We start from the raw sequence: 21,490 nt of genomic DNA, 5'->3' as shown, positions 1-21,490 counted from the left end.
CCACAGGAAATTCTTCATCCCTGGCAAACGCAGTCTCCAACCGATAAGGCGGTGCGGGGAGGGGAGGCTTGAAAAGCGTCCTTCTTTCTGCGCCCTTTCTCCAAGACGGGATGGGTGCTTTGAGGCGACGGATGGGACCCCCGCACCGAGTCCGGGCGCAACAATCTCACTTGATAGTAAGGGGATGAGACGCCCGGTTGACGCAATGAGTCGGTTGACTCATCGCTCGTTGAAATTCTTCGGCGAACTTGGCCGTTTTCCGAGGCCAATTATTTATTTCAAGAGTCGGAAATCCGCCTCCCTCCTCGAAAAGTTTTTGGCTTTTTTCTGTTTTCCTCTTTTTTTCATCAGTCATGTATCAAATCCTGTACTAGCTCTCTCATGTCAACAACTCGATACCCAATACCCAATACCCTTTCATGTTTTCCACGATATATCATCATCTATATACCTGAGTAGTTTCATCCGAGGTCATCACATCTTTTCATCAATTGACGTCAATTGACGACATCCCAATATACAATAAAATCTTTTTAAAACAAACAACCGATTGTCCCAATCCATAGAAGCCATTAACCGTATCTGAACCCCTCCGCCGCCGCAACAATGAAGTTGTACCCCTCCATCAACCCCGACCTCGCCGACTGGGCCGCCCGCCAACCCGTCTTCTTCACGGCCTCGGCCCCAACCCACCACCCCCACATCAACGTCTCCCCCAAGGGCCTCTCCGCCCACTTCGCCGTCCTCTCGCCCACCTTGGTCGCCTACATTGACCGCACCGGCTCCGGGTGCGAGACCATTGCCCACAGCTACGAGAATGGCCGGCTGACGCTCATGTTCATGTCTTTTGGCCCCGCCCCGCGCATCTTGCGTCTGTTTTGCAAGAGCAGGATCGTGGAGTGGGATCACCCGGACTTTGACTCGTGGATGAAGCGTATTATCCCGCAAGGCGAGGCTGGTAATAGGGACTCGTATGACGGGGCTAGGGCCGTTGTTATTGGCGAGGTGTGGGAGGTGCAGACGAGCTGCGGGTATGGTGTCCCCATGGTGCGGAAGGAACTCTATGCGCCTGCGACGGCGTCTGAGGACGGGACGCTCGAGAAGGCGCAGCAGCATCACGACATTGTCGACAACGATAAAGAGGAGCCCGCCAAGAGCAAAGACGAGCTCTCCGTCTTTGAGGAGCGACCCACCCTCGACTTTTACTGGAAGAAGCGCGTCGACAATAATACCGTCAATAAGTACCAGGTCGAGACGAACCGCACCTCCATCGACGGCCTACCTGGCTTGAAAGCCGCGCGGCGGGATGCCGGGGAGACGCTTTGGGTTGCGGATGCCAAGGCCCAGGTCTTGCGCGCTGCGAGAGAGACGCGTGGGGTCGTGTTGGGGGTTTTGATTGCTGTTTTGGTGTATTTCCTCACGGGGGTCATGAGTGGCTTGGTGGTGAAGTGGCAGGCTTCGAGGGAGCATAATTGGATTTGGCCCAATTAAGGGAACGGGAGAGTTCGTGGGTGGGAAATTGCTGGTGTCGGGTTTGGTCTCTCGGAGGTTTGGATTTAAAAATGAAAGATAATTCACTATTAGTATGTGCGAAGTAAAACCTGACTGTTTTAGTAAAGAACGCGGATACTTCCATTGTCAATTGTGAAGCTATCGCGGAGTTCCAGATACGGGAAAAGAGAGAGAGAGAGAGAGCTTGGATTCGACGATAGCCGGCCCTCCGCACTGCGAATAGAATCTCGTTAAACCATTGCGAGTCTCGAATCGATTCATTCTATCCTCTGAGACTAGTGTCTACTTAATTCTCATACTCTTCGACCACTCGTGACTCGCGATCTTCATAGACTAAGGTAAGCTTACTGGACCACCAACCACCAACGACCACCTCTCCCGCCAAACCCTTCGCGCAGATCGCATTCGACACCACCTCCTCTGCAATGCACAATGATGCTGGTAACGGCGGGTGATATCGTCAAAACTATCGATATTGTGGATGGCGCGGGGGGGCAACTGCATCCAGCGAACCGGGTGTTGCGTCGCCCGTACCCTTCATCGCATCGTGGCCCTCACTCATTAGGCCCGTTGGGCAGAAACGCAGGTAGTGCGCAGGTACGCAGTTGCACCCGCCTATGCCTTCTACTTGCTGCCCTTCCCGCACCTGCGAACCCGCATGCCGCGCTCTTCAGCACGTGGGAATCGACCATGCGAGGTACAATCACTTTTCAAAACGAAGGCAAAAATTTCTTTGCCTTGCGTCCTTCCTTGGATCATCCCGCGCCTGCAGCAGGGGCGGCGGACTCGCGCGCCACATCCTTGTTGCCGCTGTTGCTGCCCGACGCACCAGCCGCCGCGGCCTTACCACCACCACGACCGCGCCTGGTCCGCTTATGGTGCTCCGGCTTCTCGGATGGCGTAGCGTTGCTGTTCGATGCATTTGTCGTCGAGGGTGCAGCGGAGCTAGAGCTTGCTGCCGCGGCATTGGCCGTGTTGCTGCTGTTGGTGTTGTTGGCATTCGAGTTCGAGTTAGAGGCGGCAGGCTTCTTCTCCTTGCGCTCAAGAACTTGGACCGTCCCCTGGGCAACCTGTATGGGGCTCGCGGCAACTGCCTTGACGAGACCGTCATGATCAGAAAAGTCGACGTAGGCAAAGCCCTTACGCTTGTCGATTTCAACAAAGGTGACGGTGCCAAAGACCTCCATGGCTTGCTTGAGGAGTGCCTCAGTTACACCCTGTGATGGGTTTGCATGCTTGACGAAACCACGGGTCACGCCAGCGGTAACAGCAGCGGTGCTCTTCTTCGCGTTGCCACCCTTGCCTGAAGCCTTAGGACCGGTCGGGGCGTTGGATTTGGTATTGGCTGGCGGAGCGGCTGGCTGCGAATTTGAGCTCGATGCTTCCTTGTCGGCCTTGACAGCCTTTTCCTTATTCTTCTCCTCGTCCTTTTTCTTGAGCAGAATGACTGGGGCTTTGGCAGGTGGCGGAGCGCTAGAAGAGACACTTGCCTCGATTGACTTGCCCTTGAGTTCGTTGGCGCTTGCGTTCTTTCCACCACCGCCTCTTCTTGAACGACCCGACTTAGGTGCCGTAGGTGTGGCGTTTCTCTCTGATGTCTGCGAAGCAGCTGAAGATGCTGGAGCCGGAGCCGTGACAGGCGGCGGAATAGCTACTGGGGCTTCGACCGCAGGGTGCGCTATTTCCTTCGACGAAGTTCCCTTCGAATCGGCCTCGGCTTTGGCGGCATCAAGTCGTGCCCTCCTATGGGCGCTTCCGGGACTGATACCAAGGTCTCGTTGCAAGATGCGGGCAGCAGCTGCAATGCCAGCTCGCCTACTCTTGGGCTGATCCTGTGACGATGAAGAGGAGGCCTGCGTGATCTGGCTGGCGACGGTTTCTGCGGCCTTAACAACATCCGCAGTGGCCTTTTTGGTGAGGATTTTGACCGTCTCTTTGGGTTTTTCGGCGGACCTCTCTCCCTTGGTGTCCTTCTTGCCCTTCTTTAAATCATCAGCCGTCGATGCTGACGACTTGCCCTTGGTGCTAGAGTCCTGCCGAGCCTGCTTAGCGCTCTTAGCGGCGGCTGCCTCTTTCTGCTTGTTCGCCTTCTTTTCCTTGAGGAACTCAATCAATGGTGTCGTTGTGACCTTGGTTTCGGGCTTCGTCTCCTCCACATCCTTGTTCTCATTACTCTCGTTGTCCTTGTCAATCTCAGGATTGGTCAAGGATTGTAAAAAGGCCATGAATTCGGGGTCCTGATCAATAGTTCCCTGCCTTGGGTCGGTGCGCTTCTTGCTGCTCGGGACTTTGTTGTATATCGCAAACTCGAGAACCGGAGGGCCGACCAGAGAAGCGCTGTTGGACGTCATCTTTGCATCTTCCCAAGACTTGGCCTGAATCAGATTCGACAACGCATTTAAGCTCTCGCGCTTAAGAACATGGAGGTAAACTCGTCCTGGCCTCGATGGCTTCGCAGGGCTAGGTGCAAGAAGTGTTAGCCACCAACCATTGGACACATGGGAGCAAGCACGTACTCATGAGAGATCTTCCCTGACTCAAAGTTGTGCCAGCTAACGAGGCCATTTCCAGCCTTCCATTCATCACCTAGATTGTTCCATAATTCTTGCTCCGTCATGCCAGGGGGCAGTCTTCGAATAATAACCTTATCGCCCTCGACGGGAGTCCTACTCTTATTGGACTTGGGCGCATCAGTGGTGGCCTGTTGACCGGAAGCCGAAGGGACCCCGTTGGTCTTTCGGGATGCGCCTTGAGCGCCAGATGCTGCCATTGTAGCACAGGAAGCTTTGTGGGTAGGAAAGTGTATTCGTATGCTCGAGATCGATGCCTGATAAAGGGTGGCTACTCTTCTTTATGTGGTTATTGTTTCGTGTCTTGTGTCCGGGTGATAAGCCGTGCAAGAAACATTGGGAATGCTGTCGCTGAAGCGTTTGAGGAGATGAAGTCTGCTGCGCAAGGGTCTAAGAAGGTGTGTGCAAGACCAGGCTCAGATATCAAAAGGTGATGTGACGGCAAGGTAGTGACGCGGGGCTTTGGGGTTCACCTTAACTTCAGATCTGAAAGAATGGCTCACAGCCTGCCACTGCCTCATGTGGGTCTTATCTTATCCTCTGCACTAGCCCTTTTTGGATAGCTTTGCCTTGGTGGGGCCCAAGGGCTGTCCTTCCATTCCTCACCTCACAAGGCCCCACAATGCTGTACCTCGGAAAAACCTCGGCGGAAACTCAACCTCCCACAAGCACTTTCGGTCAAATATTAATCCGAGACACCAGTTATTCCGAAGTTCACCCACCCACCAGCCATCAAGATGGCAAGTCCTCAAGAGCAAAAGGGCAGTGACTCGACCAACAAGGACAAAGAAATCGAGGAAGTCGACGTCTACCCGGAGACCTTTCCGGCATTCGAAGGCTCAAAAATTGCTTCAACTACCAGCGCGAACGAAGGAAGTCACAAACGGGAAGCTACGACGACTTCTGAGTACAGAGAGCCGACTGAACAAGAAATCGAGGAAGCCATCCGGCGCGCGAATAGCTATCAGAGCAATCCGCTTACCAACACTGTCAGACGGAGTAGACCTACTGGAGACCGTGCTCGCAACCGTAGCGCCGCTGTATCTTTCCAGCTCCCGTCAGTTCCACCGGGCACGAATCCCATCAACCTCGGAGCGCATCATCCTACCAGTCTCCAGCCGGTACCTGTTGCATCTGAACGTGCTACCCCAGCGCCCGTCCGTGGTCGTGGAATCTCTGTCCCTGGTCATTCCAGCTATATCCCCACTCTTCCCCCTCTTAGCAATCCGCCGCGGAGACAACTGAGAGACCCCTACTCTGGCCGTCCTGTTGTAGTCGGTGGCTTTGACAACCCGCTCGACGAGTACAACCAGCGAGTTCTGCGTCGCAAAGCCCATGACCATCTGGCTCTCGAATTGTTTCTGCAGAATTCATCACCCCAAACCACCTGGAACTCACAAAACCCTCGACCTCTACCCGAACTCCCCCCTGCTAGCACTGCCCAGCAGTCCACAGCAGTCGCACCCAACCGTGCTGCCCATAATACCCCTCCTACGCTCCCCGCTCAGAACAGTGCTCCACCGCACCCTTCGCCTTTGCAGTCACACCCGGTCGCCTTGAACCAGCAGGAGCCTTTTCCAGCGCCCTCACGTCGCCGTGCCCGATCGACATCATTCTCAACACCGTCGAACGCCTCTGCTTTTGCTTTCCCCGGCCCGACTCAAAGTCAACCTCCTACTGAGACCATCCAGGAGGAGCCATCGACCGAAGACGAAGAACTCGATTACTCTGAGGAGCCCGACATTCGCACCGCACAAATTGGCCGTTTTATTCAACAGTCCAACGATTCATCGCACGTTTCTCTCCGCGGTGGAAGTCTTGATCTTGACGATTTCGAAGAGGAATTCGATCCGAGTTACTACGAGTCCGACGATATCGACGACGATTTGGCAGTTTTCACCGTCGAATTCAATCCAACCATTTCCGAAGATTTCAACCCGTACGACATCAAGGCAACCTCTCAGGTGCATACCCAAATACTTGGAAAGATGGCGAGCCACATTCCCCGACCCGGCCCTGCCAAACTCTCCCCCAATGCGGGCCTGGACGAGTGGCTGGAGGAAGCCAAGCAGTGCCATTACTTGCCCGAGCGCGCCATGAAAGAGCTTTGCGAGCTTGTAAAGGAGGTGCTCATGGAGGGTGAGGAATATAGTAGTACTCTCTTCTCGGACCTTGTGCTGACATGTGGAATCTAGAATCCAATATCCAGCCTGTGTGCACCCCAGTTACAATCTGCGGTGATATCCACGGTCAATTCTACGATCTCCTGGAGCTCTTCCGTGTTGCGGGCGGAATGCCTGGCGAGTCTAACGTGGAGGCGCCCAAGACTGCCACAACAGTCATCAACCCCGAGGACATCGAGCCGCCTACTGAGATTACGAACCCGAAGCTGAAGAAGAAGGTTCGCAATGCTGGTAGCCCCCCTGCTGATGAAGACGACGAGGACGATGCCGCGGCCGCTGATACCAGCGCGACTTCCCGAGCTGACTCCGCCGTTGAGGTCTCCAACACATCGCAGTCTGCCGACACCCGCTTCATCTTCTTGGGCGACTTTGTCGACCGTGGTTACTTCAGTCTCGAGACGTTTACCCTTCTCATGTGCTTGAAGGCCAAGTAGGTGGTTCTTGACATCCGTTGCGCTCTCGTACTAATCAATCTCAGGTACCCCGACAGAATCGTCCTTGTTCGCGGCAACCATGAGTCCCGTCAAATCACTCAGGTTTACGGATTCTACGAGGAGTGCCAGCAAAAGTATGGCAACGCTTCCGTGTGGAAAGCGTGCTGCCACGTCTTCGACTTCCTCGTCCTCGCTGCTATTGTCGACGGAGAGCTTCTCTGCGTTCATGGTGGTCTTAGTCCAGAGATCCGCACTATTGACCAGATCCGCGTTGTTGCTCGTGCCCAGGAAATCCCACACGAAGGTGCTTTCTGCGATCTTGTTTGGTCCGACCCCGAAGACGTTGAGACTTGGGCTATCAGCCCTCGCGGCGCTGGCTGGCTCTTTGGCGACAAGGTTGCAACCGAGTTCAACCACGTGAACGGTCTTAAGCTCATCGCCAGAGCTCATCAGCTTGTCAATGAGGGATACAAGGTCGGTAGTTGCCATCGGGCCGCTTCCCTGTCTCTACGCTAACGCAAAACAGTATCACTTCCCGCAGAACTCTGTCGTCACCGTGTGGTCGGCTCCGAATTACTGCTACCGCTGCGGTAATGTTGCGTCTATCATGACCGTCGACAAAGATATGAATCCCAAGTTCAGCATTTTTTCCGCAGTCCCCGACGAACAGCGCCATGTCCCTGCTAACCGCCGTGGACCGGGCGACTACTTCCTCTGATTGAGCCCGCTGATCTGTATATTGGAGACGTGGCTGTGCTTGGAACGCACTTGGAAGACCGTCGGAACTCGTTTCCTAGGTCCCAACGCGGTTCTTGCTACAGTTAACGTCTCCAACAACTGGCCGCTCGAAATTGGGCCGTGAGGCTTCGAATATCACGATGAGCCTCACATTCGCCCGAGTACACAGAAACGTCTTGGGGAATTTACACCTGGACATCAATGTCGTGCATCGGATTAACGCACGATGATGAGAGACGGTTCTTCTTTTGCTGCAGGCGGACCATTCATGACGTCAAGGGTCTGCAGTCACGCAGCACACTTAAACTTGGCATAATCCACACCGGGATTCTTGCCTCACTCACTGCGTGGGTTATATCGTGAATTCTGGGCATGAGCACTGGGTACTCCGCGGATCATAGCTTGCTTCTGGCTCGCTTGTATCCAAATACATGAGAGGAGTGACTCGCTCGTTTGCTCGGAACGATCACGAAGGAAAGAAAGAAAGCGAGATGAGAAGCTCGATGCTGGCTCGGCCTCGAAGAACGCGGACAAGGAACGTGGAGATGAGAGAGAGGACGGGCTGGCTATTTTTGACGTATTTGACGATGTCATGCATGGAATAGAGGGCAGGAGAAGACCTTCTTGTAGATTAGGCATAGAGATGTTCAATACCCATACATTCTGGAACCAGGAAAGCTGGACTACACGTTGCATACTGTAGAGTTTCTTCGTCCGTGCTAATGCAGGTGATATGCCTTGGTAATGACCAAAAGGCTCGTGAAGCCAGGAACCACGCGCCATTTGCTTTTGTCCTACATCCGCCATGCCGCATCGAACCCCATGTCACACCAGACGCCATGCGATATACTAGGGTACTCCGTAAACCGAACCATCGCCAAATCCCTTCAAGCGCGCTTGACTTCCCACTTCAGATCCTTGATGCTCACTTCCTCTCCTGCCTTCTCGTCATAGTCATACCATTCGCCGTCCGTGAGCTCAATGGCAGTGAACTTGCTGTTGGAATCAATGCCCTCGGCGAGCCACTCACCCTCAGGGATGAACTCTGTGAATTCAAGTCCACGGCAATCGAACTCGAGAATTTTTTGCTGCTTCGCGGGCTCGCCCTGTGCATACGAAGCCGGTGCGGCCTTTACGGAAGCCGAAGACTCGCGCTTGCAGTTCTTGCATTTCCAGACGAAGTTGGCCTCGCCTCTGCTGCCGCTCATTTCGTTTTCGTCCTAGAGTGAGCAACGGATGAGTGGAATGCCCAAAAGCCTAGGGTTTTGGGGAACGCTTACAAAACGGTTGACACCGACGGTCTTGTCATGAACTTCGCGACAGGATGTGCACTGGACTTTGAAAGTGTACCAGAAGGGGTTACCCTCGCTATCATCAGGGCGGAGATTTGTGACTCTGTGGAGAGAGTAAGTATCGTATTCTGGGATCTCGGAACCAGTCAAACTAACCCATTGAGCTCAGCTGTGAGATAAAGGGCAAACATGATGAGCTAGGTCTCCTTTCTGAGCTCAGTGTATTTCAAATTGTGATTGTTCAGGATATTTCTCGCATTCAGTATTGGTCGAGGGTCGCTGTAAAGCCTTGGTGGGGTTACCTCATGGAGGGGCAGCTGCGTCACTTCCATAAGCGGGTATACCGTTTAGTCATGATAATCGCCTAATCGCATTGTGTCTATCCACATTTTCAATTGGCCCTTGTCAATTGGACCTGTCATCTCGGCCAAGCTAAGTCGATCGTCAGTTACTGTGCATCAGACGATAATTTCCGCGCCTGGAACTTCCCGACCACTTCGATCACCCTCGACGCCTCGTCGCACGCCAACCCATCAATCCGACTCAGAGAGGCTGCCACAATAGCCGGCATGCCGTCAGAATGCAGGCAATCTGGTCTAGAGCGGGCCAGGCGCACCGTTGCGGCTGCAAGGCCTGCTTCAGTGCCTCCGGGGGCATGATGCGGCAGTCGGCGACGCGCGCGACGCAACGAAAACCGACCTTTAGCGAGATTTTCACGGCGTGCTACACATCGATAATGGGAACGGCAGCGGTTTTGGACGCAGAGAGGAAAGACAGGCGACGAAAGGATCTGGACCGACAAATTGAAGAGGTCTCGAACGAGCTGGCAAATCTTGTGGAAAAGGGACAGAAGAAAGCTCCTACGAAACCGCCTGCTGGGGATATCAGCAACCGATATCCAGGCGCTTTGAAAAACCACGTGCGACAAAACCCTGAAATCAGCAAGATGCTCGACGCCCTTGGACCCTCACATAAGTGGCAGAAAACCGTCGCAACAAAGGCCGACGTGGACCGTTTTTGGGAGATATACGACCTGAGCCCTTCGAATAAAGTCAGAGGGGTCGACTACGATGCGTTGATGAAGGAGCTCATCGAGGAAGAGGGGCTACCTATAAAGCACCGTCAACCGCGTACGGTCAGACAAGCCAAGGCAGCAGAGGTGGCAGCGAAAGCTTTGGTCTTTAGATTCCTCGACGCAGGCGACTACATGATTGGAAGCGAAAGGATGCAAACGACACGAGAAGAGGTGGCCAAGCTGATGAAGAGCAAGCTGCCTATATGGCACATAGATATGAGCGCTGAGGCTCTGAATACGTGCAGCTTGGAGCTGAACCAGGTATTGAGGGAGATTTTTGACGCCTCGACTCCCTCGAACGTTGACCATACGATTCACAGTCTGTGTCACAATATCCTCACATCGCCTCAAGCCCTCAGTGTACACACATACAATCACCTTATTGCGGGCCTGGACAAAGTCGGGATGCATCGCCTTGCTTCAGAGGTGGTCGGTTCTTTCTTCCATGGCAGACTTGAACCAACGCAGCACACCCTGGTGTGTATCCTGAATCACTTCAAGGCGACACATGACATAGACAGCTTTGCGGGCTTCATCGCTCGCATGACTGGCAAAGATCAACGAGGTGTCATCATCCGCAGAAAGACACGCGGTGAAGTAGCGACGTTTTTCCGCATTCACGGTTGGGCTATGAAGAAAGACGTTGCAGTCGCCTCCCACTTCGTCGTCGAGAGGGCGCGTTTCGACGAAAAAGTCTTTGCCGCCATTATCGAAGGCATGTTGGCATTTTCTAGACTGAGAGCTGCCGTGGGCGCATTTGCGGCGAGCATCACGGCCGACCTCACAATTAGCGTGCGGACCATATCCGAGCTGCTCGATTGTTGCGCACGCTCTCTGGATCGAATAGCTGCGAACAAGGTTTTGAAAGCACTGGAAACCAAACCCGAGCTGATTAGTCAAGCATTCACTCAAGAGAACGACCAACTATATCTCGCGCGACGCATACGGAGCTTACTGGACATTTGCGGCCGTGAAGACGAGTCGCCGACCAGCGTAGCACCATTCTTGAAGAAACCTGTGTTCTCGATTGTATTGAGTGAGGAACAGAAACGAGTACTTCACATCGCACGAACAGCCCACGCCGTGGGCCAAACGGAGTGGTTGTTGGGACACGCGCGCCAATACATTCAGCGCGTAAAGACTGGTAACGCTGGTACTATTCGCGTTAAATCAGGTTCTTCACAGATGTATATGCTCTGGAAAGCCACAAAGTTGGCTCGGACAGTACCCGAGGTTCCCCCGAAGCCGGAGATGCCTTCCTCGCAGGTGGGAGACATTGACTGGTCTGCTTCAGATCGCCTGGAGGAAGCGCCAGATACGCAGTTGGTGCGGAAACACATGAGCACAAGCAACATTCAAAGCGACTTTCTTTCAGAGAAGCAGAGCGAGTTGCCCTCCGAACCCCAGAGCGGTGTTTCGCAGGAACCGGGTGAACCATCCGCTTGGGATCGTCTTGAAGAGGCTATGGAGACGAAACCGAAAAAGAACAAGAGCAAAACCAAAACCAAAATCAATGAGGTTTTTGAGACGATTCAAATCATGTAGATATGTACTATACCACACATGTAACATTATGGTTATATGGCACGTGTATGCCAAGGCCAAATTGATGGATAGAATAGAGGCCAAAGGCCAAAGCCAGCTTTCAGGTGCCCTTATAGTGGGAGCCCATAGACATCAGAATACCAAGCGATTCAAAATAGGACCACCGGGCTGCATGAATGGGTTACTCTACTGTGCAATCTTGGCCATGACCAATATGCTTCCGTTCGCTTCCAGATAGTAGGGTGTCAATCTACCTAATACAAGTTACTCCGAGGTTCAACTCCCATGCTTTCTTATTCTTCAACCCCGCTCCGCTGGCTGTAGATATGTACTCCGTATGCACCTCCTACCTCGCGTGCTCGCGAAGTCGGCATTCTCACTTCCCTCTCTTCTCATCTCATTCTTTAGAGCACAGAATCACAAAATTTGATTAAACATTCTCATTACCCATCATGGATTATATAAACGTCGAAGACTATGATCTGGTTCCCAAGAACCTGGAACTCAGTCCCGCCGGCCTGTAGCCCCGCCACTGCTTCGTCTGCCGCACCCGCGACAACATCTATCACTGCAAGGCGTGCCGGGTCACCTATTACTGTAGCCCGGCGCACCAGATCGAGGACAAGGGCCGACTCGCGCTCGTCTGCCTCAACATCGTGCGGGCCATGAAGATGTACGCGGCGATCGATCCAGAGTCGCTGAAGCCGTTTGATATCGACGACCAGGCATTCGGCATGGACTTGGCGGCCCGGGAGAAACACTAGAGGGCGAAGGATGCATACTCCAAGGTGCTCCAGCTCGAGCGCACCATTGACGCTGTCCAAAAGTCGCTGTCGGAGCGGCTCAGCATATTGGAGAATGAATGGTGGGATGAGTCCGAGGCGCGGGAGTTTGTGCCGGCCGGGTTGATGAGGCTGGACCGGGACCAGGACGCGTATAAAACTTGCGAAGCGGTAGACGTGGTGTGAGGACGAGGACGATCCGCGGTACACATGGCAGAGTCAGTATGGAGAGAACACATTTGAGCACCCGGATACGATGATCAAGAGCAAGAATGCGCTGTTTGGGACGTTGAATAGCCTGCTGCTGCTCAAGATCAAGCTGTGCCTGGACCTCCGGGACATTTACAACGAGGACCGGATGTTGAAGAAGTTTGTGGTCAACAAGAAGGGTAAGAACGGCGGCGGCGGCGTCGCCATGGGGCTCCGGTCCGAGGTGATTGACATGATCAAGTGGTACACCGTCCGGTCTCACATCGTCCGGGATCGGCGCTATCTGGTGGAGAATAACGGGTTCGTGGCGTCGCCGGGGGTGTGGGTGCTCAAGAAGCAGATCCGGAAGCTGGCGCGGGCGGTGTATGATAATTCCGAGTACACTGGCGAGTGCATTGGCCAGAATAAGATGCAGGGCAAGTATATGATGGCGTAGGCGGGGTGGGATGAGACGCCGGGGGCCTATGAGATCTTGAATGATGCTCAGGAGGGCATGGGGACGATGTTCGAGACGGACTCGTACTGGGCTCGTCGGACTGGGGGCGAGGATGAGGACGATGATGAGGATGAGGACGATGGCTACGATGACTACGATGGCGAAGATTATCACGACTATCTTGAGAACAATAAGGATACGAATTGGTTAGAAGGGTTATAGAACGTAGGAAGACTGTCGCATGTTGGTTGCCGCTTGTATTCTTCGTTTTCTGCGGCTCAAAGCATCGAATCCATGGCCGCTACTATTGCTGTGCCTGGACAGCTGAGACCAAATACCATAGCTGAACCAAGCCTCGAAAGGGAAGTCTGAAGGATGCCAAGGAATGAGATCGTACCATGTCAGTCACAAGTCTTTGACACTGCGCGGGAAGAGGTTGCGGCCCCGAGCGTGTTTTGGGAACTGGGATTGACTTTGTTGGGGTAGTCACGAGTGATATCATTGCAATATTACTTGAGGCGGGGGAAAGAACAGAAAGGGGATGCACAGACACAACACATAAAGCAAGCTTGATTGGATCTGATTTTGGGTGACAGCTATTGAAGTGGCTTCATCTACCGCATCCCTGATTGCTTAGATTTAACGCGGTGCTCATTGACACGTACCGGTACACCAGTTTTAGAAGAAACTATCGTGGTAGAGAGAGAGAGAGAGAGAGAGAGAGAGAGAGAGAGAGAGAGAGAGAGAGAGAGAGAGAGTTCAGTCAAAGGTATCTTGACCTCAATTGGAAATTGACCGATGCTAAGGTGACGCTAGGTTGTAGAGGCTTCGCCAGAGGGACGAACTTGAAGACAAAATGCCAAGCACATTACCTACTTTAGTGTAAGCAGAGATGCCTTGAGCCGCAAGTATGGAAAAAGAATGCCAGGAACTGTAGAGTCTAAATTAGTTAGGGGTGGGTGTGGAAGGGTTCCCATTTGGCCGCAGCGCAACTCTCTTGGGAATAAGTTGTCAACTCTTGATTCACGCACAAAGGCTGAAAATGAAAACTCTTCCCCAGGTTGGTCATACTGGCGCAAAGCTAAAAATCGTGGTAGTTCGTTTACTGCAACTACAAATACACCAACATTACCTTAAGGTGTGACGTTGTAGCTTTCCCCCCGTGGATCGCCGTTGGACCCTTGCTGACCAGTCGTCACGCGTGTTCCATCGGCGTTGTATTGGCAAGTTTGGCTAGTCAGCAGTAAAGTGACTAGCAGTTCCGTGAATGCCGAATTCCACGATCCATCAAGCGCGCCGCCTCATTGCCTCTCATTATCAATCAATACTGGCAGACTGCTACAGAGGAATGGAAGCCGGGATGCCGAGGTCTTCTGCCCTGGGCACTGTGGCCAGGTGACAGGATCCCTATAAAAATATCAAAACTTGGAACATGCATCGCGGAACCAGATCTGAGTGGGGTATTTGGTAGGTCATTCCTGGGGCCGAAATGAATTTGGACCAGTCACTTTGATGTGCAAGAGTCAGGTCTCAAGGGGTATTCGTTGGAGTTATGGGCAAAGGTATGTTTAGAAGCATGCAGGTTTCTTTTCAACGGCGGCCAAAAAGTGCATTTTGACCGGACAGAGACCGATGTCGGTTTCAGGGTCCTTCCCGCCATCCGCCCTCCGGAGGAAAGGTCATGAGGACGGACGACCTGACAAGCCTGCGAGGCGGTCTGGAATTTTTAGACAGCCCATCTGACCCGGCGTACTGGGAGGGCTGCTCAAATGTGAGATGAGATGTGTCCCGGGACGCGGCCCCGACTCGCCTCAGGCCCTTCAGCCCAGTGAGCCCACCCCATGGTGGGAGCGCGGTGCGCGGTGCAGGGCACTAAGTTGATTATAATTGGGTTATGAGGTACTAGTGAACGGTACAGGCTCGCTTGCGACGCACCACCACCGGCCGGTAGACGGTAGACCGGCGCGGGATAGGCATACACGTGTAATCCGATCAATTGAGCCAACAACGTCAGCGTGCAACTCTTTTCCTCACTCCATTCACTTGTGACGGGAGCATTCACTAGAGGTATTGCAAGAGGAAGGGAAAAAAGGACGGGATGGCCAGCATTGGTGCTACATCAACGGCGGGGTGATCATGGACAGGCCGGCCAGCTGAAGCCGTGGTGGGCGGTCATCCCGAGACTTGGCGAATCAAACAGGGGCGGCGCTCCACGGGCGGTCAACGGCGGCTTCCAAGTGGCTAGCTTCACCGACCGGATAACGCCACACCTCAAGCTGTTTTTGGACACTGTCTCTCTTCTCAATTTACCATGGTAAGAGGGCAGGAACCTTCTTGCTGGGTTGTTACTGTCATTCGCTGTGCCTGCGTGCCTGCCTTTCCATTCATCTCACCTGCCGTCACGTTCAGAAGCGACTGGTGGTGGGTGGTGGAAAGGTGGTTTGGGTGTCTCAGGTACCTCCCGACCGTGTCTCGAGTCGTCGCGCCGGGACTCGGCAGTACCCTCCACAGCAGGATTTGGCGTGTGGGGTACCTGATGACCGACAAAGAGGTACGGCGTGCCAAGGCCTCGGATACCCTGCGGCCGCTGTGGATGTTGAGATGAGCTCACACCTCTCACACCTCTTCTTTTCTCTCCTGCTAAGGTACCAGACGTGCAGACTTGGAGGCACTGTTGCATGCTTCCGTCACTTGTCAATCCACTCTCCTTGCGCCGGTCGGTCTGAAGTTCTGGTTCATTCATAATCCCCCTCCAACCCACTGATGCTCTCCTAGAGGGCCCCGGAGCATCTCTCTCTTCTGCTTCTTTTTCTCTTTGGATCCTGTAAAGGTATATTCGATAAGCCAGTCATTGGACAATTACCAGATACCGTACGGATACGCCATCTCAGTCTCTGCTTCTCCGCCCTTTTTCAGTCAATGGCGAGCTGCATGTGGAGCTCCTTGAACCTGGAAAAACCAACGGGACTCTCGTGACTGACTGACTGAGCGACCTCAAATTCTGGATCCTCTCTTTTTCTCGCAACAAAGAAGAAGCGGATAGTGCCTTCTGTACCTTGAGCCTTCTGCTATACACTGATTTGGGTCAATATCTTCTTCAAGTTTTTTGGCACATTCTCCAACTCACCCCATTCGCCACCTCACCTCTTACTACACACTTCCGACCATCATCAACTAATCACCCGACCAAAGAAGAAGAAGAACACCTACGAGAACCGAGAGGAAGAGAAAATGATTGATTGCGGTTGCGAGTCCATCTGCCTCTAAGCAGCCGTTCAACATTCACTCTTGCCGTCTTCTTTTCCCGTCAGCACCTTATCTGTTGCTGCATCATTCTTTCAAAGCTGTATTGCCTAGACAGTATCACTACCAACAGACGCCACAGCGTCACATCCAATCCCTGATAACGAACTCAGACATCATTTCACAATGAAGTTCGGCAGAAAGTGCGCCTTCCTCTTCCCCTTCCCCTCCCCCTACCCGCTTCATCCGACAGAAACCGATATTTCTGCTACTTTTGGCCTTGCCGTTACTTACCGCCTTGTCATTTCATGGAAAATCATGCTTACGCTGTCTGCAGTCTCCCCCGCAACCAAGTCCCCGAGTGGGCGGCCTTCTACATCAACTACAAGGGCCTGAAGAAGTTGATCAAGGCCGCGGCACAATCGGCCAAGAACGGAGAGACGGTGGATCTTGCAGGTGGGCGGACTTGGACCGGACCGTGAGGGCGCAGCCCATCCCCTGACCGCATCTTGCAGAATTCTTCTTTGCCCTGGATCGTAATCTCGAAGACGTCGACTCTTTCTACAACCGCAAGCTTGGCGAGGCCGTCCGCCGTCTCAGTCTGTTGCGCGACCGCTATGGCCGCGTTCCCGACGTCGTCTCCAATCTCGATGAAGATGAGACCGAGGAGCTCATGGGCGCTCTCTACGAGATGCGCATCATGCTGAGAAACCTCAATTGGTTCGCCGAGATCAACCGCAGAGGCTTCGTCAAAATCACAAAGAAGCTCGACAAGAAGCTCCCCGAGACGGCTTCTCAGCATCGCTACATTTCTACAAAGGTCGATCCCTTGCCATTCGCTAAGGACACGACGAGCACGCGCCTCCTCACTGAGATTAACAAATGGATTTCCGCCCTGGGTGACGCCCGCAACGTCGACGACTCCAAGTCGGACAGGTCAGTGCGGTCGCTGGGCCGCGTATCTTCCAAGGCCATGTTGACTTTGTCGCAAAACCTACTCGACACCCTGGAGCAGGCCATCCGCAACGACAATGTCGAGTCGCTCAAGACCGGACTGGAAGAGGGCAACGTGACGGGCGAGCAATCATCTCAAAGCTTGCTTCTCAACCTCCTGCAGCGTTCCATTGCTGCGAGATCCAAGGCGAGCATCGCCTATCTTATCGATCAGCTGCCGTCCATTTACGAGCCCGACGACATCAACCACCGCAACTGCATTCACCGGCTCGTCATTCACATTGGCAGAACCAAATCGTCTGATCCCGATAATGAGCCGAAATCGTACCCCTTCCCGATCGGCACTCAGTTCACTTCTCACGACCTCCAGCCAGCAGTCTCGCAGGCTGTGGTTCCCCGTGCACTCAATCAAAATGAGACCAAGCTACTTGGTAAAGATGACGAGGCCGTTCAGATTCTCATGTATCTACTTGACACCCTCAAGCCCGAGCACAGAGATGCGCTCAGCGCCAGAGACTCTTTTGGACGTTTGCCGCTCCACTATGCTGCCCGATTCGGCTTCGTCGTCGTGTGCCAGATCATTATGGCCAAGATGCAGGAATGGGGTCAATTCAACGTCGAGAATGGCATCGACGCCCCCGAGTGGCAGGATAACGAAGGATATGCTCCTTTGCACCTGAGTGTCGTGGGTGGACATCCATTAACCACCAAAGCCCTTCTCCAGGGAGAAAATTGGCAGGGTGTGAGTGTCAGGAAGGCCGAGATGAGACGAACGGTATCCAAATCCGGTGCGGTTCTCGCTATGGCCACCAAGTCCAACTACAAGGTCATTGTCGAGATGCTTGTTGAAGCTGGAGTCGATATCAACTGGCAGGACAAGACGGGCGAAACCGCTCTGCACCTAGCCTCCCGATTCGGTCACGATGAAATTGCAAAGTCGCTGATTGCCGGCACCGACGAGCAGAAAGCCGACCTCGAGATCGCAGAGAACACCTACGCCTGGACGCCGCTGCATGTCGCCGCCGTTGACGGTCACTTGTCAATGGTACAACTGCTGGTCGACTCTGGCGCGGTCGTTGCCAAGGCCGACTCGTCTGGTTGGACCGCCAAGGAACACGCCGCCCTGCGTGGCCATCTCGACATTGCCAGGCTTCTCGCGACTCAAACCGAGTCCGAGATTGTGCAGCCTACGAACAATCTCAAGATTTCCAATGAGAGCTCTCCTCGGTCTTCGTCCCCCGAGAACATGTCTTCAATCGATGGCCGCAAGTCAAATGGTGCTATTCGTTCCGTTGAGCCGGTCAAGACTTTTGGTCATCGCTACCTCACGGATCAGAGCATGGTTCTCGTCAGTCTCGGGTCCATGGATATGCGCAAGAACATCGAGGCAGTCAAGCTCGATCGTGTTCCCTTGACCGAGGCCCACTTGACCGAACTCGACACGGCCTTGTCCATTGTCGTGTCAGCCAGTGGTGCCAAGGGAGAGCCCACCATTGTTGACTTGCCTGTTCACGAGACCATCTCTACGGAGCCTATTGTGTTCACTTCGGCGGACCCTTCCCAGGTCAAGCTGATGTTTGACATTGTCCCAACTTACTCTGGAAACGAGAAGAACAAGATTGGACGCGGTGTGGCCCTTTTGTCTTCCATCAGGCCTACGCTTGGCACGAAACGCATGAACCTTCAGGGCGATGTCTGTGTGCCGATCCTGGCCAGCAACTTGGATGTCATTGGCACTGTCAACTTCAACTTCCTGGTTGTCACGCCTTTCTCGCACCCCAACATGGAAATCAACTCACAGCAGACCTACTGGAAGAAGCTAGCTACAACGATGGTCATTGGTCACCGCGGCATGGGTAAGAACATGACGAGCAACAAGTCCCTCCAACTCGGAGAGAATACGGTACCTTCATTCATTGCAGCAGCCAACCTGGGCGCGCAGTACGTCGAATTCGACGTCCAGTTAACCAAGGATCATGTCCCGGTTATTTACCACGACTTCCTTGTCAGTGAGACGGGTATCGATGCACCGGTCCACACCTTGACCCTGGAGCAATTCTTGCACATCAACCCCGATTCGAACCGCACCAATGGTGTTAACAATGGTGTAAATGCAGTCAATGAGAGAATTGAGCGAGTGAGGAACAACGCACCTGGCCCTAGACAGCGATCTTTGTCCATGGGCTACGCTGGTGATGGCCTCAATGGACACAGTGAAGAACGCATGAAGCACACTCGGGACTTCAAGGAAAAGGGGTACAAAGCCAACTCCAGAGGCAACTTCATTCAAGCTCCATTCGCCACCTTGGAGGACTTGTTCCGACAGCTCCCTGAGCACATTGGCTTCAACATCGAGATGAAGTACCCCATGCTCCACGAGAGTGAAGAGCAGGAGATGGACACCTACGCCGTCGAGCTCAACTCCTTCTGCGACACTGTCCTGTCCAAGGTTTACGACCTTGCTGGCAACAGACACATCATATTCAGCTCCTTTAACCCGGACATCTGTCTCTGCTTGACGTTCAAGCAGCCTTCCATCCCCATCATGTTCTTGACAGATGCGGGCACCTGCCCTGTCGGTGATATCAGAGCCTCCTCGCTTCAGGAGGCGATTCGATTCGCCAGTCGCTGGAACTTGATCGGTATTGTCAGCGCCGCCGAGCCGCTCATTAACAGTCCCCGACTGGTACGCGTCGTCAAGGAAAGCGGTCTGCTGTGTGTCAGCTACGGTACATTGAACAACAATCCCATCATGGTCCAGGTAAGTTTCACCGTCTCACTTTAGTGAACGAGAAGTGTGATGCTAACTATTTCTTGCAGCGCCAAGTAAAGGAAGGCATCGACGCAGTGATTGTGGACAACGTCCTCGCCATTAGAAAGGGCCTGACGACGACCGAGGCTGAAGTCCTCAAGGGTGCTGGCGAAGACCTAGAGGAGGGATCCGAGGGTGATTCGGCTTAGAGGAAAGCATTGTGTGCGGTTTCGGTTCCACAGCACGGGAAGAACTGAGAGAGAGAGAGAGAGAGAGAGAGAGAGAGAGAGAGAGAGAGAGAGAGTTTGTGTGAGAGAGAGAAAGATACATATTTTACATGGCATAGCGCGCCGGAGGGAAAATTGGCATTCCAGCTTGGTCGACTGTGTTTCGACCAGCTTTCAACATTGAGGAAAAAGCAGCTGAAGAGGCTTAAACATGCCTCTTGCAATCCAGAGCAGGTTTTGAGGGTAGATTATGAACAATACAGTAAACGACCCTACGAGCGTAGTCTCACATATCCAAACATACCGGTACTCATTGCCGAAATGTGACACAGGTGCAACTTGCCGAGAGGGGGCGGTCTTCACTTCCAACATCTCTTAGGGCTCTGAGGTATGTAACAGACAACGTTGATCAGGTTCCTGTAAGACAAGTATCATAATGGTCCACGTTCTCAACCTACCTTATTTCCAGGCCTCCCTCGAATGACATCGAATGACGCTCGCTAACTCTACCAATCCTAGTTCCCATGTCGCAACTACCGCCTACTGGAAGGCCAATCACCCATTCCTTACATCCAAACTAACACAATGCATATGAACAAGCACACTTCCTCATATATTTCAACCCCGCAATACGCCTGATATCTTTTTCTCCAAAATCACTCTAAACTGAGGATTTCTATCCGTACACCCGGGTCTTATGTGAAGACCCACCCATCCACCATAGCTCCACAACATCAAACTACTAACCCACCAACAGGCCCTTCGTCGAAATTTGCGCTTGCGCGATATAATTACACATCCACTGACTCCTCCCAATCACCCAGCATCGAGACAACTTCGATTTGGGATCATCTGCGTCGATGGTTTAGTGGTAAAATTCTCCGTTGCCATCAAGCAGCGTCGGGGAGCCGGGGGTTCGATTCCCCCTCGACGCATTTCTTTTGCCATTTGACAGACATTTTGGTTATGGAAACAGCCATGCTTGTTGGGCTACCCTATAGATGGATTGCGGAACTCTTACTTCGTTTCAGCGCAGGTGAGCGAGTCTATTTTTGGTTTTGTTCACCTTCACGTACGTTGGTAGAAAATGAGAGACTCGGTCACCATCCGCGTGTCACACAAGTAGCCTTGAACAATGTGGTTGTTGGCATTCTGAGACCGACCCAAGAGCAAAACCCGCAACGCTTGTAAACTCAGGCTATATGCTTCAGCTCATCCTAGAGGGAACGAACACATGGGAATGTTGACTCATATTGAGAAGCACGTGGCCTCGGCCAGGTCACTTACCATGGGCGCGAGCCCGTTTGGTAGTTCGTATGAAATACGGCTGTCACGTAAAGGACTCAAATCTATGCCTCTTGGTTTCCTGCCGAGCTCCATCGACTGCATATCAGACTATGATTCAGACGAATGTTGAAATCCAACCCCTCAGGTCAGTCGTATCGTCTCTTCTCTAGTGGTGGGCAAACATTCGGCAGTCTCATATTCCTTGCCAACCAGCTTCACCGTCGAACCCAGAAACGGGTTTCGACATCCT

The 21,490-nt window shown here is 53.2% G+C and overlaps 8 protein-coding genes and 1 non-coding gene across 9 annotated transcripts; 6 read left to right on the top strand and 3 right to left on the bottom strand.

Moving 5' to 3' along the window:
- The first annotated feature begins 140 nt into the window (after positions 1-140).
- On the top strand, positions 141-1,737 carry BDP55DRAFT_651272 (uncharacterized protein). Its single transcript, XM_060574041.1, has 3 exons — positions 141-162; positions 198-558; positions 596-1,737. Exon 3 carries the CDS (start codon positions 607-609, stop codon positions 1,489-1,491), a length of 885 nt encoding a protein of 294 aa, XP_060433393.1. The 5' UTR covers positions 141-162; positions 198-558; positions 596-606; the 3' UTR covers positions 1,492-1,737.
- Positions 1,738-2,267: 530 nt separating this feature from the next.
- On the bottom strand, positions 2,268-4,282 carry BDP55DRAFT_545308 (Smg-4/UPF3 family-domain-containing protein; the record flags this gene model as incomplete). The annotated part of the gene is made up of 2 exons (XM_060568559.1): positions 2,268-3,972; positions 4,029-4,282. 2 exons carry the CDS (start codon positions 4,280-4,282, stop codon positions 2,268-2,270), a joined length of 1,959 nt encoding a protein of 652 aa, XP_060433392.1.
- A 1,788-nt stretch (positions 4,283-6,070) lies between these two features.
- BDP55DRAFT_545042 (calcineurin-like phosphoesterase) lies at positions 6,071-7,417 on the top strand (the record flags this gene model as incomplete). The annotated part of the gene is made up of 4 exons (XM_060568543.1): positions 6,071-6,221; positions 6,278-6,695; positions 6,744-7,173; positions 7,226-7,417. The coding sequence occupies 4 exons, from the start codon at positions 6,071-6,073 to the stop codon at positions 7,415-7,417; spliced, it is 1,191 nt and encodes a 396-aa protein (XP_060433391.1).
- A 697-nt stretch (positions 7,418-8,114) lies between these two features.
- BDP55DRAFT_651266 (uncharacterized protein) lies at positions 8,115-9,086 on the bottom strand. Its single transcript, XM_060574040.1, has 3 exons — positions 8,886-9,086; positions 8,718-8,832; positions 8,115-8,657 (listed from the first exon to the last, which is right to left on the bottom strand). Exons 1-3 carry the CDS (start codon positions 8,918-8,920, stop codon positions 8,325-8,327), a joined length of 483 nt encoding a protein of 160 aa, XP_060433390.1. The 5' UTR covers positions 8,921-9,086; the 3' UTR covers positions 8,115-8,324.
- A 27-nt stretch (positions 9,087-9,113) lies between these two features.
- On the top strand, positions 9,114-11,547 carry BDP55DRAFT_651265 (uncharacterized protein). The gene has a single exon (XM_060574039.1). The coding sequence runs from the start codon at positions 9,310-9,312 to the stop codon at positions 11,347-11,349; it is 2,040 nt and encodes a 679-aa protein (XP_060433389.1). The 5' UTR covers positions 9,114-9,309; the 3' UTR covers positions 11,350-11,547.
- An 840-nt stretch (positions 11,548-12,387) lies between these two features.
- BDP55DRAFT_628253 (uncharacterized protein) lies at positions 12,388-12,999 on the top strand (the record flags this gene model as incomplete). The annotated part of the gene is made up of 2 exons (XM_060571877.1): positions 12,388-12,702; positions 12,778-12,999. 2 exons carry the CDS (start codon positions 12,388-12,390, stop codon positions 12,997-12,999), a joined length of 537 nt encoding a protein of 178 aa, XP_060433388.1.
- A 1,543-nt stretch (positions 13,000-14,542) lies between these two features.
- Positions 14,543-15,663, bottom strand: BDP55DRAFT_757678 (uncharacterized protein; the record flags this gene model as incomplete). The annotated part of the gene is made up of 4 exons (XM_060580788.1): positions 14,543-14,838; positions 15,088-15,149; positions 15,171-15,599; positions 15,641-15,663. 4 exons carry the CDS (start codon positions 15,661-15,663, stop codon positions 14,543-14,545), a joined length of 810 nt encoding a protein of 269 aa, XP_060433387.1.
- A 537-nt stretch (positions 15,664-16,200) lies between these two features.
- Positions 16,201-20,332, top strand: BDP55DRAFT_575470 (glycerophosphoryl diester phosphodiesterase). The gene is made up of 3 exons (XM_060570773.1): positions 16,201-16,476; positions 16,536-19,735; positions 19,795-20,332. The coding sequence occupies exons 1-3, from the start codon at positions 16,329-16,331 to the stop codon at positions 19,933-19,935; spliced, it is 3,489 nt and encodes a 1,162-aa protein (XP_060433386.1). The 5' UTR covers positions 16,201-16,328; the 3' UTR covers positions 19,936-20,332.
- Positions 20,333-20,807: 475 nt separating this feature from the next.
- BDP55DRAFT_t85 lies at positions 20,808-20,888 on the top strand. Its single transcript has one exon. It is a non-coding gene; the product is annotated as a tRNA-Gly (tRNA).
- Positions 20,889-21,490: the final 602 nt, after the last annotated feature.

The sequence above is a fragment of the Colletotrichum godetiae genome (genome assembly GCF_030913485.1).
Source record: "Colletotrichum godetiae strain CBS 193.32 chromosome Unknown BDP55scaffold_7, whole genome shotgun sequence".
Lineage (NCBI taxonomy): Eukaryota > Fungi > Ascomycota > Sordariomycetes > Glomerellales > Glomerellaceae > Colletotrichum > Colletotrichum godetiae.
This window is presented reverse-complemented; position numbering and strand designations above follow the sequence as displayed.